Here is a 22,106-nt window from a genome sequence, read left to right as displayed (position 1 = left end):
GAGATTCATGTTCTGGCTGCTCCACTTCCCATCCAATTCCCAGCTTGTGGCCTAGGAAAGCAGAAGACAGCCCAAGTCTTTGGGCTCCTGAATCCATGTGGGAGACCTGGAAGAATCTTCTGGCTCCTGCCTTCACATTAGCTCAATGGCCTAAATGGTGATTTGGAAGAGCTCTATCTCTCGTCCTCCCTCTAGAACTCTGCCCTTCAGATAACAAAACAAAGTGAAACAATTTAGACAACACATGAAATCAGAATGGAGTCATTCATGCTAACTATCAAGGGATCAAAGTTAACTTTGGAAAGGAGTCAATTTTCCAGACACTGAAGTTATGTCCAACCTGAGAAAGTGTAGTAAGGACTTCCCTTCTAACTTTATTTTCTTCAGTCCTTTAAGCCAGGCCCCAGCCTTTCTGGACACTAATGAGCTCATCACAACAAAGTGTTGTAGTTTTGCCTTTCTAGTTTTTTCTGTGGCCCTGCATTTCTGGTGTTTGTGAATAGGTACCACCTACAGGCATTAATTTTCATCTTCTGAGTTAATTTTTATTCATATAATATTTAACTTTAAAAATACTTAAACATTTTTCCGTTCTTTTACTGTCTACCAATTGCCCATATCAATAAACCTCCTGTAGAAACAGCCTAAATAAACAAGGGAGACAAACTCGCCTGGGCTGGATAAATGCCCTCAACCAAGATGGCCGCGCCTGCCTGCTACTTATTTTTTCCAGCGCACAGCAAGGATGATTTCGGGAACTTTTTTTCAAATCTCTCCTTTCCCAAAACAAAGATGGCGTCCCACTTCCGGTTCTGGGCTTTCGCTGGTGGCAGCGTGGTGAGTGTTCCCGTGGCCGTCAGTGTTTTCTCCACCAGACTGAGCAGTGGACTGGGCAGCGGCTGCGGAAGGGCCGGGAGCCGGCCGCTTCTAGAACTGGGAGGAGGTGGCGGCTGCCCTGGCTCGGGACGCTGCCGCCTCAGCGGTCCCTGCACCTGGCGCGGCAGCGTCCCCCGGGAAGCCTCCGCAATTCAGGGCGTTGGAAAGATTCCGCTCCTCTGCTTTTTTTTTTTTTTTTAAACATATCTTTTTGAGAAATTTCTCTTCTCCTACCATATGGCTTCCTCATTTAAAATGCAAAGTCCGTTGGGTTTGTGTCCGGGGTGACTGTTTGCTGTCACCCTGGGGAAATCCCCCACGCGTTGGCGGTCACGCTGCTTTTCCTGACTCCTCGGACCCAGAACGTGCAGTTTGTGTCGGTGTGGACTTGGGGTTCGGGCTCCTCTCTCGCAGGGGGGTCGTCCAGAGTCCCTTGTGGTCACTCCTTTGCCTACTGAAAGCTGAATGGAGAATCCTGTGTTTTGTTTACCTGTTCAGCAGTCGATGGATAATTCGGGTTACTTTGACTCACTGTTGTGTAGAATGTAGCTAAGAGTGTTTGTGTAGTTAGTTATCCTGTGGCCATATATCTATTTCTCCCGGGCAAACATCCCGCAGTGGGATTGCCTGATCAAAGCGAAGCTCTGTGTCTAACCCTTTGAAGAACTGCCAGACTTTTCCCACAATGCCCGCCCGCCTCCTTTTATATGTTTGGACCTGAAGACGCACTGGGACTGTGTTGCAAAGACTGGCCTTTCAATTTGTCTAGGAGCCCTATGGGACATCAGTTGACCGTAAATGTATGATCTTACTCTGGACTCAGTTCTGTTTATCCATCTGTGTGGCAGTCCTCATTGCCAGTTCCACACTGTAACTGGCTTTATGATGCATTTTGAAGTTTTTTTTCTCCTTGTAGATTGTTTTGCTTATTCTAGGTCCCTTACATTTTCACTGAGTTTGTAAAATAGATGTTATTTATTTGAAAGACAGACAACAGGAAGAAGGGGAGAGACCACATGGGGAAGAGAGAGAGAGATCTTTCATCTACTGGTTTACTCTCAGAAAGTTTGCAGCGGTCCGACTGGGCCAGACCTGAGCCAGAGCCTGCAACCTCATTCTCTCTCCCGCATGACTCGGGGGTGGGACCCAAGTACTCGAGCTATCATCCACTGCCTCTCAATGTGTCAGCAGAAAGTTGAGTTAACAAGTGTAAGAGCCAGGATTTAAACCAGGCACTCTGATACGTGATGCGCGTGCCTCAGGGTTTGGGGTGAGGCTGGGGGTGGGACGTGACCAATGTGCCAGGCACCTGTGGTTTCAATGAAGTTTTGGAACAGTTATTAAGTCTGACTTGTGACCATGGAATGGCTTTTCATTTATTCAGATCTTTAATTTCATCCATCTTTTTAAAAATAGCTTCTAATGTGCATGTCACGACTTGCACTTAACAGTCTTAAGCGTTGTATTGTATTGTAAGGAGATTTATGTATTTGAAGAGAAGAACAAGCAGAGAGGGGGAAAGATAAAGATCCTGCATCTGTCAGCTTGCTTCCCAGATGGCTGTAACATCCAGCTGTGGATCAGGCTGAAGCCAGAAGCCAGGAGCTCCCCCTGGGTCTCCCCTGTGAGTGGCAGGGCCCATGCAACTGGTCTTGCATATTAGCAGGAAGCTGGAATGGGAGTGGAGCAGCTGCGACTTGAAGTGTTGTGGAATGCTGTGCAGCCCAGCCTGCTGCGTCACAATGTCATCACCTGGGATTGTGCTTTAAATGTTATCTTCAGATCATTTCTTAATTTTCTTATAAGTAAAGCCCCTGTATCCTGCAACTTTAACTTATTAGTTCTGCTGGCTTATAATCTGGTTTCTCTTCAGATCGTATCAATCTCTCGCCTTTTACTAAAGTTCTGCTGGTTCTTCTTTGTCAAAGTCTTTACCGTTTGCTGTTTGTGATATGGCTTTGTTGAGGTGGGCTTGCTCTTTCCAATCTGAATGCGTTTTATTGTCTTAAAGACTCGTCTTGTTTAAAGCTTTCAGAGCAAAGCTGAAGTGACAGAGCAGCAGCTGTCTTGTTTGTGATCAGAGGGGAGAGATTTCAGCCCGGTCCTGACGTGTGAGCTTAGCTGTGGACTTTTCAGAGGGCCCCACATCAGCTTGAGGAGTTTCTGTGTTGTTTTAATCGTGGAAGGTGTTAGACTTTGTCAGCAGCTGTTTGTGGGTGTTGGCTTGTGTGTCCTTTGTTCCACTAAGGTAATGCTTTACATTAATTGATTTTCAGGTATTAAATTTAAATTCTTGGAATTTAGTTCTGCTTAGTCATGGTGTATACTTTTTCTTGTCGTCGGATTTGGTTTTAAGATGCTCTATTGAAGTTTGTTTTGTGCTCCTCCTATTGGTCTGTAGTTTCTTGTGATTTTTTTTTTTTTCCCTCTGGTTTTGATGTCAGCGTAGTACTGAAAGTACAGAGCATACTGGGCGGTATTTCCTCCTCTGCATTTTTTAGCAGAGTTATGCAAGAGAGGACGGTACAGCCCTGATGCGGGGTTCACATGAGGAATGTCCCGAGTGTGCCTGAAGCCGAGATGGTGAAGGCGGCAGAGGCCAGCTCAGCCAGCTTGGTAGAGCGAAGCTCCTGGGTGGCCACGCTGTCTCAGAGGAGGAAAAGAGAGGAGAGGCCAGGGGGTCAGGCCTCAAGGAACATTCCAGGGGAAGCTGCGGGCTAGGAAAGGGTGAGCAGGCGAGAGGGCAGTCAGCAGAAGGGCTTCTGGAAGGTGTGTTGCTTGGAATGAGTTTCTGCAAGTTGTCCAGTGCAGTGGGTGAGCTGGTGAAATGGAGGAACTAAGCCAGTCTTCTGCTCTTCTGAGAAGTTTGGAGGGGGCAGACAAACCGGAGATAACACATTATGGGGTTTTATTTTTTTCTCATTCTTGACAACTTTTTATTTGGATGTAATTTTATGCCTTCAAAAATTTACAAAGTACAAGGAACTCCAGAATAACTTGTTCGCCCCATTTACTTTATCATTCACTCTCTCTGTATATGTATTTATGCATCCTTGTAAATATGTATTTGTGCATACTTGAGAGATAAAATAGTAGTTTTTATAGATGAAGCTGAAGTTAAATGATTTGTGCAAAGGGACACAGCCAAAAAGGTGACAGCGTGGGGGCCTCGGCATGATCCTCTGCCTGTGGTGGCATCTCAGATTTGAGTTCTGGCTGCTCTACTTCCCATCCAGCTCCCTGCTTGTGGCCTGGGAAAGCAATCGAGGACGGCCCAAAGCCTTGGGACCCTGCACCCACGTGGGAGACCCGGAAGAAGCTCCTGGCTCCTGACTTTGGGTTGGCTCAGCTCTAGCTGTTGCAACCACTTGGGGAGTGAACCAGCGGATAGATCTTTCCCTCTGTCTCTTCTCTCTCTGTAAAGCTGCTGCTCCAATGAAAATAAGTAAATCTTTAAAACATTCCTCGGTTTCTCTTACTGTAGAGCTATGCATGGTCTCTAATATAGATGCAGCTACCAAAGTGAGCATGTGAAAATGCAAATGAATCGTACCACATTCCAGCTCAGAAGCCTTTATTATATTAGGAAATGGAAAAAAAGACATAAGTGAAAATGTGTATTTAAAAAAGATTAATGCATGATAGACCATTGGCTAGGTGATCAATGAAGCAAATGATAGTAAATTAATTGAGGGGGAGAGGTGACCACTTCGTGTTCACTGTGTAATTCTTTGTTTACATTTGGAAATGATGTGCAATCCTGGGATGGTGGTGCCTTCACTGAACAAAGTAAATGAAGTTCAGTTACTTGTGCTGTGTGGCCCCTGCTGAGACTTTGCCTGTGGGGTTGTGCAAAGTAGGAGTACGGCTGCCTTCTGGATGTTCCGTGGAGTGGGGTGCCCGACTCGAGCATTGCAAAGGGGTGTTTAGACTGCATACTGAAAGCACGTTGAAGAAGGCATTGTGTTCTGCTCCGAGCAGGGATCTCACCGGGCCCCTTTGCCAGCTTGCTCCTGCGCGCACAAACTGGGTCCCCAACAATGGGCTTGATATGCACGGGTGTGTGTTTGGTAAGAAAAAGGTTTCTGCCTTTCACTGGGCATTTCTTAAAAATCTCTTTTTAATATGTTTTTGATCTAGGGCCTAGTTTTGGATCTATTTGGCATTGAATACCAGGATTCTTCAAAAAGTTTTCATGGACAAGGGACTTGTACATTTATTTTGATGCAAAATAATTTTGAAATCCTTGGATATGTGGGGTCTGCAAGAGGTTTTCGCAAAATGTGTATTGCAAAATAATAATGCATGAATTAATTTTTTTTGCACCAAAATAAATGTGTTTAAATTAAAAAAAAATTTTGTTTGTTTGTTTGTTAGAGGGGCAGAAAGAGAACAAGAACAAGAGAAGGATGTTTAGAGAGGGCACCCATCCTTTGGTTCACTTGCTAAGTGCCCACAGTGGCCAGGCCGGGGCCAGCCGAGCCCAGAGCCGGAACTCAGCCTGGGTTTCCGAGGTGGGTGACAGGACCCAAGTACTTGAACCATTACTGCTGCATCCCAGGCAGCTGACGTCAGGAGCCGAACCTGGACTTGAACCCAAGCAGCCCGATGTGGGATGTGGGTCTCCCCAAGCAGTGGCTTACCTGATAGGCCAAATGGCCACCCCTTGTAGGCGTTGGTGGTATAGTGGTGAGCATAGCTGCTTTCCAAATGGCCACCCCAAAATAAACTTTTTTAATTCGGTTTTCCATCAACTTTCTGAAGTGATCTTTTGTTGTTGTTAAAGATTTATTTATTTTTATTGCAAAGTCAGATATACAGAGAGGAAGATCTTCCATCCGATGATTTACTCCCCAAGCAGCCACAGCGGCTGGTGTTGCACCAATCAGAAGCCAGGAGCCAGGAGCTTCCTCCAGGTCTCCCATGCAGGTGCAGGATCCCAAGGCTTTGGGCCGTCCTCGACTGCCTTTCCAGGCCACAAGCAGGGAGCTGGATGGGAAGTAGAGCCACAGGGATTAGAATCGACACCTGATTGGGATCCCAGCGTGTTCAGGGTGAGGACTTTAGCCGCTAGGCAACCACACCAGGCCCTCTGAAGTGCTCTTATGAGACGGGATTCTACGAGTGCAGAAATGACAAGTATTAACATTTCCACTCAACCAATGTTCAGCAGAGCATACTGGTAAACCAGAATGTTCTATTCACTCTGTCACTCAAGACACCTCAGCCAGTGGTTCACTTCTTAGCAGGCAGAGTGGGCTGATGTCATTCGTTGACTTGTTTGTTCCCTTCCAGAAGCCTCCAGAGCACAGGGTTAGGTAACGTGAGGAGAGAAGGGGCAGCCTGCCACAGAGATGTTTGCTGAAACCATGGCCTGGCTGGTTAGTAAGGCACATGCCAAGAGACAGGGTGTTCTCGCCTCTCTGGGACCTTGGTCGCTCCACTCCCCTCAGGAGCAGCCGGCTGTCACTTGGACTCACGCTGCCTGTGTGAGTGCCCGAGCAGCACGTGGCCAGGTGTCCTCAGACAAGAAGGAGCTTGCCAGACTTTTCTGTGGATCTGTTTTGATAGGAGCTCTGTCTTTGCCTGATCAAATGCTGGCTTAGTCTGCAGTATGGAGGGAACTGTAGGCAGAGCAGGCAGTGTGGGCCTCGGGCCTGGTGACTCCAGGCTGCGCTGCTTGCTAGATGTGTCCAGGGTGACTTACTTCTCTCTGTGAATGAGAGAGACGGTAGTATTTCCTGCCTCCGAGGGTTACTGCAGAGGCGGCTCCCGGGGCCTGGGATCTTCCTCTGCAAATGTGAGTTTGTCTTACTGTTGTACTGCTCATGTTATTCCGGAATCGCCGCCCTCAGACTTGTGCCTCTGAGATCGCTCATGTCCTGTTTTGTTAGCAGCTGCATACTGCTCCTCGATTTGGAATACTGTCTTTTCCCAAACTGTTCTGTCTCTTTAACTTCTGTAACTCAGTTGACAGTCACTTGTCACCAAAACTCTTTGCTCAGAGATCTCAGCTTTCCTTCAGTTGCCTTTTTTTTTTTTTTTAAGAAGTTATGTTAAGCAGTGTTGATTCATTTTCACCTATTGGAAAAGCAGAGAGAGAGAGATTTCTCTTCTGCTGATTGACTCCATGAATGCCTGGGACAGCCGAGGCTGGGCTAGGCAGAAGCCAGAAGCTCTACATTTCATCTAAGTCTCTTTCCTATGAGGTGGCAGGAACTCAAGCCACCTGCTGCCCAGGAACCCAGGGACCTGCTGCTTCCCGGGCTACAGTAGCAGGAAGCTGGATCCTAAGCGGAGCAGCTAGGACTCCAGCTGGCACCCTGCTTGGGATGCTGGCAGCCAAGTGCTGGTCTAACGCACTGAGCCACCATGCCTACTTCTCAGCTCCTCTTTCTCCATCTCGTTCTTAGGTCCTCTTCTCACTTTACTTCCTAAATATATTCCTTTTCTTTTTTAAAAGGATTTACTTTTTATTGGAAAGTCATATTTATAGAGAGAAGGAAAGGCATAGAGAAAGATTTTCCATCCATGGGTCACTCCCTCAGTGAACGCAATGGCTGGAGCTGAAGCTGATCTCAAGCCAGGAGCCAGGAGCTTCTTCCAGGTCTCCCACGTGGGTGCAGGGTCCCAAGGCTTTGGGCCATCCTCCACTACTTTCCCAAACCACAAGCAAGGAGCTGGATGGGAAGTGGAACAGCTAGAATTTGAACTGGGACCCATATGGGATCCCGACGTGTGCAAGATGAGGATTTAGCCCTTAGGCTACTGTACCGGGTCCCCTAAATATATTCTTTTTAAGAAAAACTTTAAGAGCAAGAGCATGCGGGAGTGAAGAAACTTTGATCTGCTGATTCACTTTACACAAGTTTGCAGTGACCAGGGAAACTGAAGCAGGAACTCAGTCCACGTCTCTCTCACGGGTGACGATCTAACACTACACAGGTAGAGGTGGGCCCAGGAAGAGCAGGAACATCGGTTTTAAACAGATGTTCCAATGCCTCAGCCAGCTATCTTTTTGGTTCCTGGATCTCGGAGAGAGTTTCAGATCCAGGTTGCTGACAGCAGTTCGGCCTTAGTCGCTTCCCAGCCAGCGCTGCCGCAGGAGGCGAATGGTTCCAGCTGACACAGGCTCTGTCCCTCCCCGCTTGCTCAGTGTATAACCTCTTCCATGCCGCCCTGCTTGTTCAGACCGGCCTTGTTCAAGTTCATGCTTTTCTTCCAGTCCTGGCCTGGTCTGCCCGGCACCTCCTAAGAACCTCTTGGTCTTGACTCACTCTGTTGATAGGATGTGTCTCTGTGTTCGGAAAACCCCGAGGTGTGAACGCGCAGCGGGAGGATCTGTGGTGTTCACCTTAGTCTTCCAGTGCCCGATGGCAGGCCTGGCCTGTTGAATAATCAAGTAGAGGTATGTTTGAGTAGGCCATGGGGAAGAATACGATTGACCTGTTCTTTCACTACCCGGATAACTTCTGAAATTCAGCTGGGAGCTACTCAGCTGGACTTTCTCCTATCTTTATGTCTCTGTACCTGACGCACACATACACACAGATACATCCCACACATGATATTTTATTTTTTGAAGATTTGTTTTTTTGTTTTTATGGAAAGGCAGGCTATTTACAGAGAGAAGGAGATAGAGAGGAATATCTTCTATCTGTTGGTTCATCCTCCCGCCAACTGGTCGCAAGGGCCAGAGCTGAGCCAATCTGAAACCAGGAATCAGGAGCCTCGCCCAGGTCTCCCATGCAGGTGCAGGGTCCCAGGCTTAGGGCCATCCTTGACTGCTTTCCCAGACCACAAGCAAGGAACTGGATGGAAGTGGAGCAGCTGGGATATGAATCGGCAACCATGTGGGCTCCTGGCACTTGTAAAGCAAAGAAGGGAGTTAGCCACTGAGCCATTGTGCCAGGCCCAATATTTTATGTTTTTATTAAAACTTTTTTTTTTCTGGGGCTGGCTCTGTGGCCTAGCAGGTAAAAATTGTTGCCTATAAAATGGGCATCTCCAATGAACTCCAGTCCATATCCTGGCTGCTCTACTTCTGATCCAGTTCCTTGCTAACGAATGGTATGGAGAAAACAGCAAAAGTGGCCCAAGTGCTTGGGCCCCTTGACCCACACGGAGACCCGGAAGAATCACCTGGCTGCTGGCTTTGGGCTGGCCCAGCCCTGGCTGCTGAGGTCACTTGGGGAGTGAACCAGCAGATGAAGGCCTGTCTCTCCCCCTTTCTCTGGAACTCTGACTTTCAAATAAACCAAAGAATCTTTTTAAATGTTTTAATTTGAAAAACAGAGACAGGCTGGTTTTCTCTCTTTCTCTCTCTCTCTCTCTCTCTCTAAGCTGTATTTTTATTGCAGTCAGATATACAGAGAGGAGGAGAGACAGAGAGGAAGATCCTCCATCTGCTGATCCACTCCCCAAGTGACCGCAGTTGCTGGAGCAGAGCCAATCCGAAGCCAGGAGCCAGGAGCTTCCTCCAGGTCTCCCATGTGGGCGCAGGGTCCCAAGGCTTTGGGGCCATCCTTGACTGCTCCCCCAGGCCACAAGCAGGGAGCTGGATGGGAAGTAGAGCAGCCTGGACTTGATCTGACACCCATGTGGGATCCCGGCAGTTGTAAGGCGAGGCCTTTTGCTGCTAAGCTACTATGCCTGGCCCCAGTCTCTATCTCTTATGTGGGTGGCAGGGACCCTAATACTTGAGCCATCAGTTACTACCTCCCAGGGAAAGCTTTATTAGGAAGCTGGAATCAGAAGTGGGGAGCAGCACCAGCACCCAGGCACTCCAGTATGACACCCCAAATAGTATCTGGACCACTTAGAGCCACATAGCGTCCCCCACACAATATTTTATTTTATAAAATCCTATCTATAATTTTGAAGTGTTTTACATTTAATATGTCATAAACATTTCCCCTGGCCATCATCAAATATTCTTACAGCCCTTGAATGGCAGTGTGATATAATATTTTATGTACGTTGTGAGGGGCATACTGTAGAATTGAGCCTTTCCCCTTTTCACATCAAATGACTAATGCTTTCTTTGTGCTTGGGGTTTTTCTTTCATGAATTTTGGGTCAAAGTAAAGAATGTAAAACCGTTCATGGAAAAGGAAATCGTTCGGGTCTTACTGCTATTTGAACTTTAAGATTCTTAGGATCGTTCCAGCTGTGGCCCCTGTGAAACCTCCTGCCACGTAGAACCTTCTGTGTTGAATTTTTCATTCTGATCTGTTTCTTTTTCTGCCTGTGGCAGGACCATGGCAGCCCAGGAAGCCGCCGCAGGGAGCCTGTCCCCGGAGAGCTGTGTGTTGGAGCTGCCTTCTACCTATGACATCAGCCATTTCGTGCTGCAGAGACCCAGCCAGGAGCCCAGCAGCAAAGCTTTGGCTCCTGTGGAATTCCAGTCTTTTCCTTGCTCTTCTGATGTGGATCCAGGTAATGATCAGAGCGGAATAACAGGAACTACACAGAAAACCTGGCCTTGTTGGTGTGCCGTGGCCGACTCCGAGGCGTGACAGTTTATCTTAGGCAGGGAAGCACTTCACCTGAGTGGGGTTGTTAGGGTGTGGGGGTGACTGAAGACTTGGGACAGCCGCCTCTCTCCCTGTTCTAACAGTCATATGCAGCTGTTTCCTGGCGCCTTTTTTTTTTTTTAATGTCCAACTGCCTTTCTGATCGTAATCCAAGTGCATTCAAAGGCAAGGGGACACTGGCTCCAACAAAGATCACAGAATTGTTCATTGTATATTGTTCTTTCCAAACTTCAGAAAGTAGCAGCCTAGCCCTGTTACGGGTGGCAGCTAGCTGTAATATTTCAGTATTTTCTCAGGAAGTGTACTCTCGGTTTCAGTAACAACATCTCTGCAAGTTCGCTTAACTGAATGGGCTGATAATCTGTTATCGGAACGTACTGATCATTTCCCGCGATAGGCAGTGACCACATCCATTTGTAAGGCCCCTCTCTTGTTCCTTCGTTGCCCCATCCTGAGGTCCACAAACCTGGATCAAAAGTCTGGCGTGTTGCCTTCTGGCCTTGTGATTTGGGACCTGCTGCGTGACCCCGCTAAGCTGAGTCATCTACACAGTGGCTTTGTAGAAAGCAGGTTTTACTCTGGGGACAAGGTGAAGTATTCGTCACAACGTTTGCAGGGTACTCCGTCAGTATTGTTGTTGAACTTGTTGTTCCTAGTAAGAAATCTAAATTCTGCGTGTATACATTTTTCATGTTTATTTTTGTTTCTATGAAACATAAAGAGAGGGAGAGACAGAAAGAGACAGAGATCCTCCAACTGCAGGTGCGGTTTCTAAAATGGCCCACAGCAGCCAGCGAGGACGAGCCGAAGCCAGGAGCCAGGAGCTCCTTCCAGGCTGCCCGCAGAGGACTGTCTCTCTGACCTTCTCTTTCTGAATCCTTGGTCCTCTGGGCTTCTGGCGGGGAGGCGCTCATGATGCTCACGTTCCTGTTTGAGCTCTCTCTGTTGCCAGTTCCCTTTTATCTCTCTAACCTTTAAGGTTAGAGACTTTAGTGCCAATTTCTCAAATTGCTTCTCTTGTCATCACTCCCTGAGTGACCTTACCCAGTAGGGGGACCTTAAATACCCCCTACTGCCTTGCTCACTTCCAAGTTTCTGTCTCCGGCTTGGACCTGTAGGCTGACATTTAGACCATCTGTGCCCTTGACGTCATTGTTTGACTTCTGTTGGACTTGTTACATTTGGCACATCGTAAGGCAAATTCGTAATTCCTCCACCTCCTTCCCAGTCCTCCCCCGCCACTACGCACCTGTGCCTTGAGGTTTTCTCAGCTGAAAAGGAGCTTTGGTATCCTTCTGTTCCCTTAGCAAAAACCTCGGAGTCATCCTCAGCTTTTTGCTTTTAAACTTGACATCCAGGTCATCAGCACATTGTTCCCCCTCTACTGGTAGGATAAACTAGAGTTGAAGCAGTCTTGGCCAGTTCCACTTCTACCACCCTGACCCGAAGCACTCGCATCCCTTTAGTGCATTATTATTGCTGCCTTCTCCGTAGCTTTTCCACATCTGGCCTTATCCCCCATAAGCTCTTCTCAGCAGCAACCGGAAGGGCACTGTAGGCTATCAACCAGATGGGCCTTCTCATCTACCTCACGGTGTATGCCACCGTCTTTCCCAGAGGACCTGTGTTCTCTAGGCTGTGCACCTGCCACATCTCTCACCTCATCTCCTGCCATTTGCATTCCTTCCATGGGCTCTGCCCGCCCAGCTGTGCCTCTTCCACAGCAGCTGAACCTTCTGCCCTGTGTGCTCAGCTATCTTGGAGGCCTACCCTCGCCTCCTGGGTTTAGGGACCAGCTCACCCACCTCCCACTGACACTTCCTTTCCAGATTTCTTCTCTTTCTCCTCCTCTTTGGCTTTCTACTCTTCCTTCTTCTAGTTTAAAAGACTTATTTGGGCCCAGTGTGGTAGCCTAGTGGTTGAAGTCCTCACATTGCATGTACCAGAATCCACATAGGTGTAAGTTCATGTCCCAGATGCGCCACTTCCCATCCAGCTCCCTGCTTGCGGTCTGGGAAAGCAGTAGAGCATGGGACCCTGTACTCGGCTCCTGGCTTCGGATTGGCTCGGCTGCAGTTATTGTGGCCACTTGGGGAGTGAAGCAGTGGATGGAAGATCTTTCTCTGTGTCTTTCCTTCTCTCTGTAAATCTGATTTCCAATAAAAAAAAATCTTTAAAAAAGATTGATTTGAAAGAGTTAGAGAGAGAGAGAGAGACACACACACAGAGATAGAATCTTCTATCCATGGTTCACTCCCCAGAAGACCATAAAACCGGAACTGGGCTGGGCTGAAGCCAGAAGCTTCTTTTAGATCTCACATGTAGTTCAATAGGGGCCCAAACCCTCAGACTGTCTTTTACTGCTTTCCCCAGGACGTTAACCGGGAGATGGATTGCCAGTAGAGCAGCTGAGACACAAGCCGGCACCCAAACAGGATGCTGATGTCACAGGCGGCCTTTTCTTTCTTTCTTTCTTTCTTTCTTTCTTTCTTTCTTTCTTTCTTTCTTTCTTTCTTTCTTTCTTTCTTTCTTTCTTTCTTTTCTTTCTCTCCCTTTTTTTCTTTCTTCCTTTCTTTCCTTCTTTCAATATTTATTTTTTTGTTATTTTTATTGGAAAGTCAGATATATGGAAAGGAGGAGAGACAGTGAGGAAGATCTTCTGTCCACTGATTCACTCCCCAAGTGGCCACAACAGCCAGAGCTGCACCAATCTGAAGCCAGGAGCCAGGAGCTTCTTCCCGGTCTCCCATGCAAGTGCAGGGTCCCCAGTCTTTGGGCTGCCTTCGACTGCTTTCCCAGGCCACAGGCAGGGAGCTGGATGGAAAGCTGGGCCACCGGGATTAGAACCGGCGTCGATATGGGATCCTGGTACATACAAGGCGAGGACTTTAGCTGCTAGGCTACTGTGCCGGCCCTCTCTCTCTTTCTTCCTTCCTTCCTCCTTCCCTCCCTCCCTCCCTTCCTTTCTTTCAAGCCTCAATGCCAGCTCCTTACATTCTTTTCCGCAGTAGTTAGTCCTATTGGTACTTTATAGGTATGATTGCTACATCTTTATAAAAACTATTTATTTGAAGTTCCCAAATGCTACAAATGTCAGGGCTGGGCTAGTTTGAAGCTAGGACCCGTAACTCCGTCTTGATCTCTGGTGAGGATGGCAGGGTCTCCAGTACTCAAGCCATCTGCCTCCCAGGGTGCGCATTAGAGTCAACTGGAATTGAAAGTAGAGCGAGCCGCCAAGCCAGGTCCTCCGGCATGGCATGTGGGGCTGTCCCAAGCAGTGCCTCGACTGTTGTACCCAGCTTCTGCCCCTTCCACTTGGCTACCTGTATTTACCCATTCCATTTAATTACCTCCTCCCACTGGAATATCAATTCCAGGAAAGCAGGTACTCAGTAAACACTTGTATGACTAACAAATGCCCAGATGTTAACCTCTGACACCATTATTTCATTGAGGTAGATCCGTATAGATGTGGGGCTAAAGTTCATCATGGCATTGGAAAGTCTTTCATCTCTCTGACCGTGATGTGAGGCTGCAGGCTGGTTTAAGGACCTTGAGGAACTTCCCTGTGAAAGGAATGGGAATCATACATACCGCTGAGAGAGGTGAAGCCTAAACTTGGCCCCCTAATCTTGGAACGACAGGTGGCCAGGTCTCTTCTGCTTCCCAGGTCAGGAGTCAGGACGTGTGACTGATAGAGACTCAGCAGAACTGTTAGTCATAAACGGCTGTCAGGGTACGTCCTGCCCCAAGCTGCCGAGGTAGGAGCCAGGTGCAGCGCACGCCCTGTGGCCAGGTGAGTCATTCTGTGCTGTGCCCTTCTGCCCCCAGCTCTCACTTGCCACTTTCCTTCCTCTCCTTCTCTCAGATGATCAGCGCGTGCTGGAATCTGTTTTCAGAATCTCTCAACGCTATCTGAAACTTAGACGAAAATACAAATAGCTACCTGTAACCTTACGTGTTGCCTTAATTTGAAAAACTAATGAAGTTTTGGGAATCAAGGGGCAGGTAGAAGGGGAGGTTTAGCGTGGGGGTCGTCAGTGAGGAGGGCGCTGCTTCTCTGACGTTCCTGAGATTCAGGGACTTACGTTGCAAGCTTTTAAGGTTCCTTTCCTTTATTTATTTTTTTAAGATCTATTTTGTTTTTATCTGAAAGGCACAGTTACAGAGAGAAGGAGAGACAGAGAGATCTTCCAACCACTGGTTCACTTCCCAAGTGGTCACAACAGCTGGAGCTGGGATGTTAGCAGCCAGGAGCCAGGAGTTAGTTCTGGGTCTTCCATGGATGTGCAGAGTCCTAAGGCTTTGGGCCATCCTTCACTGCTTTAAGCGCAGAGGCTGCAACCAGAGAACTGGATCAGAAGTGGAGCTGCCGGAAGATGAACCAGTACTTATGTGGCCGTATGGGATGCCAGCGCCACAGGCTGATTTAGCTTTCTATGCCATGGTGCCGGCCCCCCAGGACACCCTCTTATGAGGGATTACTTATAAAAACAAATCAGGAGAGTTACACAGAGAGAGATTTTTCATGTGCTGGTTCAATCCCCACATGGCTGTGATAATTGTGAGTGGCCCAGAACAATGCCAGCAAGCCTGGATCTCCCGGCAGTTCTCCCACGTACACAGCAGGAACCTGAGCACTTGGACCATCTTCTATTGCCTTGTCAGGCACATTTGCAGGATCTGGATTGGAAGGGGAGCATGTGGGTCTCAAACCAGCACCCGTCTGGGATGCCTGTGTCACAGATGGCCGCTTAACACTAGGCGACAAAGCTGGCAAGGGATCAACCTCGAAGTTTCTTACAGTTGCCTGGGGGCCTGAATTCTTGCTTTTCCATTTGGGAGTTGGATCTTTGTTCTTCGCATCATTGCACGTTCATAAGTAGCTGTGGTTTGGGCTTCTGCCTCTTCTACCCCTGCGGCAGTCTATCAGCCTTTGAACCCCTGATAACTCCTGATAACTTGGCAGCTGTTGTTTGTGCACAAGCATGGCGGCCTTCACATTGATCTTGGTCGGCATTCTCGTGGCTTCCATTCTGCTTCAGGTTCTTCACACATTCTGTTCGCAAGCCAGTTGGCGATTCTTGCTGGTGATGGTGTCGTTGGAAAGCGAAGTAGGGAGTGATGAATTCGGTCAAAGAGAGCTAGTTACGTAGTCATTCATGGTAACCCTGCATTGGTCTGTCCCCAGCCTGGTCCTCACTCAGTGAAGCACGTTGTTGGCCACATCTCTGAAGCTTGTGCTTGGCTCAAAACATAGCTGTCTCAGAACCGGAAGAGTGTGGCAGGTGGAAACAGGGAAGCTGAGGGGTAGGGGTACAGGTGGGGATCTGAGGTGAACCAAGGGTCTGGCTCCTGCTGCTGAATGAAGCAAGAGCCAGGAGCTCCCCCTTAGGATTCAGACGAGTCATCCCAAATTTCCACATCCAGGTACACAGTTTGCAAGGAGGTGGGGTCCACACTACTGAAGTGGAATAGCCTCCTAATAGCAATGGGAGCGCCAGGAGGAGTACCGAGAGATGCAAGCTGTCTGCCAGCGTGCAGGTGGCTTACCAGTGGACACCAAGATCTCACTTTTAAGATTGAAGTCAGTGTCATGGTTCTAACCTCTACAAGAAGAGTAGGCCAGAGAAAGGTGGCCCAACCTTTCTCCTTTTTTTTTTTCCCTTTTCAGATTTGTTTTATTTTTTTTTTAATTTTATTTGGAGGATGATTACATAGTTGAGAAGGATGCATGCCCATGTATGAGGATGGGAAGGGGAATAGGGGAAGGTGGAGGAAACCACTGTTTGTGATTTTCTTTTTCTTCCTGTATCTGGGGGGTAGGGAAAGAGAAGGAAAGAAGCTCCATCTAACAGCCCAGGGTGGCCCAGGTTTTAAGAGGTAGTAGGAATCATCTAAAAAGCTAGGTTGTAGGAATGTGAACCAGTGGGATGGCTCAACTGGCTAATCCTCTACCTCTCAGCTCCAGATCCCATAAGGACACTGGTTCATGTCCCGGCTGTTCCACTTCCTTGTTTGTGGCCTGGGAAAGTAGAACAAGATGGTCCAAAGCCTTGGGACCAACACCCGCATGGGAGATCTGGAAGAGGCTCCTTGATCCTGGCTTTGGATCAGCTCTGCTGCAGCCCTTGCGGCCATTTGGGGAGTGAACCAGAGGATAGAAGATCTTCCTTTCTGGTCCCAGTGCGGTGGCCTAGCAACTAAAATCCTCTAATTGAACATGCCAGGATCCCATATGGGCACGGGTTCTAATCCTGGCAGTTCCATTTCCCATCCAGCTCCCTGCTTGTGGCCTGGGAAAGCAGTCGAGGACGGCCCAAAGCCTTGGGACCCTGACCCAAGTGGGAGACCTAGATGAAGTTCCTGGCTCCTGGCTTCAGATTGGTGCAGCACCGGCTATTGCAGCCACTTGGGGAGTGAATCATTGGACAGAAGATCTTCCTCTCTGTCTCTCCTCCTCTGTATATCTGACTTTGCAAAAAAAATAAATAAATCTTAAAAAAAAACAAAAAAGATCTTCCTTTCTGTCTCTCCTTCTCTCTGGAAATCTGCCTTTCCAATAAAAATAAATAAATCTTTAAAAAATCTGGAACAGGCTTAAATGTAACTTTTTAAAAAATGTATTTGTTGGGCTCGGCGGCGTGGCCTAGCGGCTAAAATACTCGCCTTGAACGTGCTGGGATCCCAAGTGGGCGCCGGTTCTAATCCCGGCAGCTCCACTTCCCATCCAGCTCCCTGCTTGTGGCCTGGGAAAGCAATCGAGCACAGCCCAAAGCTTTGGGACCCTGCACCCGCGTGGGATAAACGGAAGAAGCTCCTGGTTCCCGGCTTCAGATCAGCGTAGCATCAGCCTGTTGCATGTACTTGGGGAGTGAATCATCGGACGGAAGATCTTCCTGTCTGTCTCTCCTCCTGTCTGTATATCTGACTTTCCAATAAATAAATAAATCTTTAAAAAAAATGTATTTGTTTTTACTTGAAAATCAGAGTTAGAGAGATGTGTGTATGAGAGAGGGAGAGAATGATTTTCCATCTTCTGTTAAACTACCCAAATACTTACCACCGCCAGAACTGGGCTGATCCAACGTTAGGAGCCAGGAGCATCTTTGGGGTCTCCCACGTGAGTGCAGGGACCCAAACACTCGTACTTTCCCAAGCCATTATCAGAGAGCTGGATGAGAGGCGGAGCAGGCAAGACCCATCATCAGCATATGGGATGCTGGCAGGGCAGGCAGAGGGTGAGCATACGACGCCACCCTGAGTGGGAGACCTGGAAGAAGCTCCTGGCTCCTGACTTTGGATCGGCTCAGCTCCAGTTGTTGTTCTGGGACTCTGCAGCTGCATGGGAGACTCGAAGGAAGCTCCTGGCTTCGGATCGGCCATTGTGGTCACTTGCGGAGTGAATCGGCAGACGGAAGATATTCCTCTCTGTAGATCTGACTTCCCAATAATAAGAAATAAATCTTTAAAAGAAAAAATTCAGGAGTAGAAGTCCTAAAAGGCCACCAAGTGTCCTCTCAGTCTGGTGTGTAAAGGAGACAACACTGGGCCGTATGGTGCCTCATCACCCGAGTCATCCTGAAGGTCCCCTCCTGAGGTACTGAGGGGATAAACAGCTGCTCACCCAGGCCAGGGGCAGGGCCACGAAGCCCTCCCTTGCCCTTCCTGCTGAGAGAAGGCTCAGTGCTTTCCAAAGGTCTTCCTGGACAGTCTCTGCGATGTCGTTTAAATCCCTCTGAAACGGTGTCATGCACCTGCTCTTCCCTGCCAGCTCCAATCAGATCTCTTTTTGGGGGCAGTATAATTGGGTGGCTCGGGTATTTGTTCCAGTTATTTAACAGGTATTGCAGGACTTTTTTTTTTAAGATTTTTTTTTTTTTTTGAAAGACCGATATATAGAGAGGAGAGGCAAAGATCCTCCGTTTGCTGGTTCACTCAGGAGCCTGGAGCTTCCTCTGGGTCTCCCATGCAGGGGCAGGGTCCCAAGGCTTTGGGCCATTGTCTACTGCCTTACCAGACCACAAGCAGGGAGCTGGATGGGAAGTGAAATAACCAGGACACAAACCAGTGCCCAGCATGAACAAGACGAGGACTTTAGCCACTAGGCTACCATACCAGACCCTATTACAGAACTGTAAGAATGGGTAAGGCCATACAGGTGCAGACCCAAGGAGCATAGGCCCTCAGTGGTGTCTAACTAACACAGGTCTGCAGCTCTGGTTTTCCAGCTACGCCAATTCTTGGTGGCTTCGCTGCCCAGTTCCCTTTCTGGAATGTGCTCCCCCCACCTCTCCAACAGCTACAGGCCTCTCCGCGGACTATGGGACTGAAATCCACCAATTAGTCCCAGGCCAGACTTGTTGATGACTCGAGATCCCTGTCAGATGCTTGTTCCTTTCTCTTTGTTGCTGCCTCCCAGGAAGTCTTGAGTAGACACAATGAAGAGCCAAGTTCAAGGATGAATGCTCTGCCAGGCCTCTCCAAAGAAAGGTCGCAGAGCTTTCCTGGGGGCACAACCCCAAGTCTACGCATGTAGTTTGTAGTCTGACTTCTTGGTGTTGTCCATGTGCCAGATGTTGTCCGGGCCGCAGGGCATCTTTTCCTGGCGTGCTCCCACGTGCGTTCTAGCGTGAGACAAAAGGCCCCTCTGACGTTGTGTAGACATTTTTGTATGGATGTGGGAAATCTTGGCCTTTTCCTCAAACTTGACCTACTTCTAAGAGCACTGTCAGGGAAGCTGGTTGGATGTATACAGTGGATTGAATATGTAAGCACAATAGGTCTTTGATGATTAAAGGCCCCTGCTGACAGATGGCTGTAAGTTTGAAGTAAATGGTGGTTAAACACCCCCTTATTCTTCTTTGGGAATTTGTCAACATCCCCATCTTCAAAGGCCATTTTGTGACCCATGTCTTTTAGGCATTATATCCAAGTCCTTTATTTATTTAAACTTTTTTTTGGAAAGCAAAGAGACAGACAGACAGACACACACACACACACACACACACACACAGACAGGGGTCTGTTGACTCACTCCCCGAACACTTGCAACATGTGGGCTGGGCTAGACCAAAGCCAGGAGCCTGGAATGCCATCTGGGTGTCCTGCATGCGTGGCAGGGTCCTAGGCACCACAAGCATCGCTGCTTCTCAGGATGGGCACTAGCAGGGAAACAGGATTGGGAATGGAACCAGAACTTGAACTCAGGCATCCCAGGACACGATGCAGGGATGCCAGGGGTTATCTACGGTACCAACACCTGCCCCGCTCTAAGGAATTGAATATTAAAGAATAAAGATTTTTCTTTTTTTTCTTTTCTAGAATTCATGTGTAATTCTGTACAATTTTGTAATTCTGTACAATTTCATTGCTGTAAAAAAGCAATAGTAAACTTTTAGATTCCAAAACCAAAAATATAATTTACGTGATGATTACAAAGTTGTGGATGTGTATTGTTTTTAAATATAAGTCAGGACATGTCTTAGACACGTAAATACCATTAAAAAGCTTTCTTTTAATGCACGCAGGTGCATTAAGTGACCTCTCACCTGGTGGCTCATTAGTTGGTGCCCGTTCAACTTGACCTAAAACATGAAAAAAGGGGACAGTGACCGAGGAGCCAGTTCTCTGAACAAAATTGGGTGCTTCCTGAAACAAACCAGGTTGCCGGGTTTCATTTGGAAGATTCAAGTATTTTGCATGGCAGGTGCATCCCAGCATTTCTGATTTCTCCCTGGACTAAGCTGTGCAGATCTTGCTATCCAGGCTGTAGTTTTCCCTCCAGAACAGGATTCGACCTCGTTGCACCTGCTGACGGCGGCAGCAGTGTCCTCACAAAGTGACTGGAGTGGGGAAGGGCAAACCCAGAGTGCGACTCAGGCCCACTGTCTGGGCTAGGCATGTTTCTTTTCTTTCTTCTTTTTACAAATCTTGCATACACCGGTTCACTCTCCAAGTAGTCACAATGGCCAGAACTGAGCCAATCTAAAGCCAGGAACCAGGAGCTTCTTCCAGGTCTCCCACGTGGGTGCAGGTCCCAAGGCTTTGGGCCGTCCTTTACTGCTTTCCCAGGCCACAAGCAGGGAGCTGGATGGGAAATGGAGCAACCTGGACATGAACAGACACCTATATGGAATATGGGCACTGCGGATGAAGGATTAGCGTGTTGAACCATCCTGCCAGCCCCTGGGCTGGTGAGTTTTGGTCAGTGATCCTGGCAGCGCTGTACAACCTATAGACTTGAGGCTGGCAGGGGGTCCTGAGTTTCTGGGGGCCCTGGCCTCCCTGCCCTTATACATCCTCTCAACTCATGTACACCATTGGCTCCCAGGCAAGCAAGGGGAGTGTGAGAGCTTCCATGCTTGCCCTGTCCTCGCAGTTTCCATATGGAGAAGTCAAACCCCTGGGTGATAAAAATCAGCGAATGACGTGTAGTGTCCTGGTAACTCCCCATTCCTGCAGTAGGCTACCTCTAGCTATGACTTCAGTATTCCTCCCTTCCCTCATTTTTTTTAAAGATTTATTTATTTATTGTAAAGTCAGATATATAGAGAAGAGGAGAGACAGAGAGGAAGATCTTCCATCTGATGATTCACTCCCCAAGTGAGCACAATGGCTGATGCTATGCCGGTCCGAAGCCAGGAGCCAGGAACTTCTTCTGGGTCTCCCACGCGGGTGCAGGATCCCAAGGCTTTGGGCCGTCCTCGACTGCTTTCCTAGGCCACAAGCAGGGAGCTGGATGGGAAGTGGAGCTGCTGGGATTAGAACCGGCACCCATATGGATTCCTGGCACATTCAGGGCGAGGACTTTAGCTGCTAGGCCACGCCACCGGGCCCTCCCTCATTTTTTAAAATAAAAGGCAGAATCAGTGTTTTAGACTGCTGAGTTGTGCATCACTTTAAACAGTCACAGAGATAATATGCTTAATGGGGTGGGGAGGGCTTGTTTTTGAAAGCCCCAGGAAGCTGTTTGCTGTCTGTGGCAACTCCAAGGGCACCTGCTCCGAGAGACGTGCTTACTTCCATGTGCTTTGCCTGCAGTTACTGTTCTAAAAGAACTTAAACTGAGTTGAAAAACGGGCCGTGCTCCAGTCACCAGGTACAGCTGCAGCGCAGTTCTCTGCAGGTTCCGGATATGCGGCTGGGACCTCATGGGCAGCCCTGGCAGCTTTCTCCAAGGGAGCACTTTTAGGCCTTGTCCTCTTACAGGGTAAGAAACTACCCTGATTTGCATGAGCAAATATCATCACCAGGCTTATTCACCACCGCGTAGTTACCAGATGAACACTGTACACAAGACTGAAAAAGTTGACAGTTCATCATTTATCATACACTGAATATGCGTTTTACAAGCAGTTTTCCTTTGCAATATTTTGTTTATTTTAGAGAGGGGCAGAGCAGGAAGTCCTTCCATCCATCCACTGGCTCACTTCCCTGTGGGACAGCAGCCAGGGCTGAGCCAGCGAAGCCAGGACCTGGGATCTCACGTGGGTGGCAGCAGCCGGTCACCTTCCAGGGTGTACCTGGGCAGGAAGCTAAGCCTGGGCACGGGAGCTGGCACTTGACCCCGCGCTCTGTTAGGGCAGAAGGACATCCCAAAAGGTGCTGCTGCTGCCATGCCGATTGCCTGTCTGTGCATGGTTCTTTGTTGTTTTGTTGTTGTTGTTGCAAAGTCAGCTATACAGAGAAGAGA

At 48.3% G+C, this 22,106-nt stretch overlaps 1 protein-coding gene across 3 annotated transcripts in view; it reads left to right on the top strand.

The window, feature by feature from the left end:
• The first annotated feature begins 789 nt into the window (after positions 1-789).
• Positions 790-22,106, top strand: part of SHLD1 (shieldin complex subunit 1) — an 82,099-nt gene continuing 60,782 nt past the window's right edge. For 2 of the 3 annotated variants that reach the window (XM_040980985.1, XM_040980986.1), the window contains exons 1-2: positions 790-837; positions 10,132-10,313. In XM_040980985.1, coding sequence (XP_040836919.1) covers positions 10,136-10,313 — 178 coding nt within the window. In that variant the 5' untranslated portion in view covers positions 790-837; positions 10,132-10,135. Of the gene's footprint in view, positions 838-10,131; positions 10,314-14,081; positions 14,573-22,106 lie in introns of those variants that run through there. The other variant, XM_040980987.1, reaches the window with a different exon arrangement.

The sequence above is a fragment of the Ochotona curzoniae genome, unplaced genomic scaffold, assembly GCF_017591425.1.
Source record: "Ochotona curzoniae isolate NIBS_2020 unplaced genomic scaffold, NIBS_Ocur_1.0 contig_3520, whole genome shotgun sequence".
Lineage (NCBI taxonomy): Eukaryota > Metazoa > Chordata > Mammalia > Lagomorpha > Ochotonidae > Ochotona > Ochotona curzoniae.
This window is presented reverse-complemented; position numbering and strand designations above follow the sequence as displayed.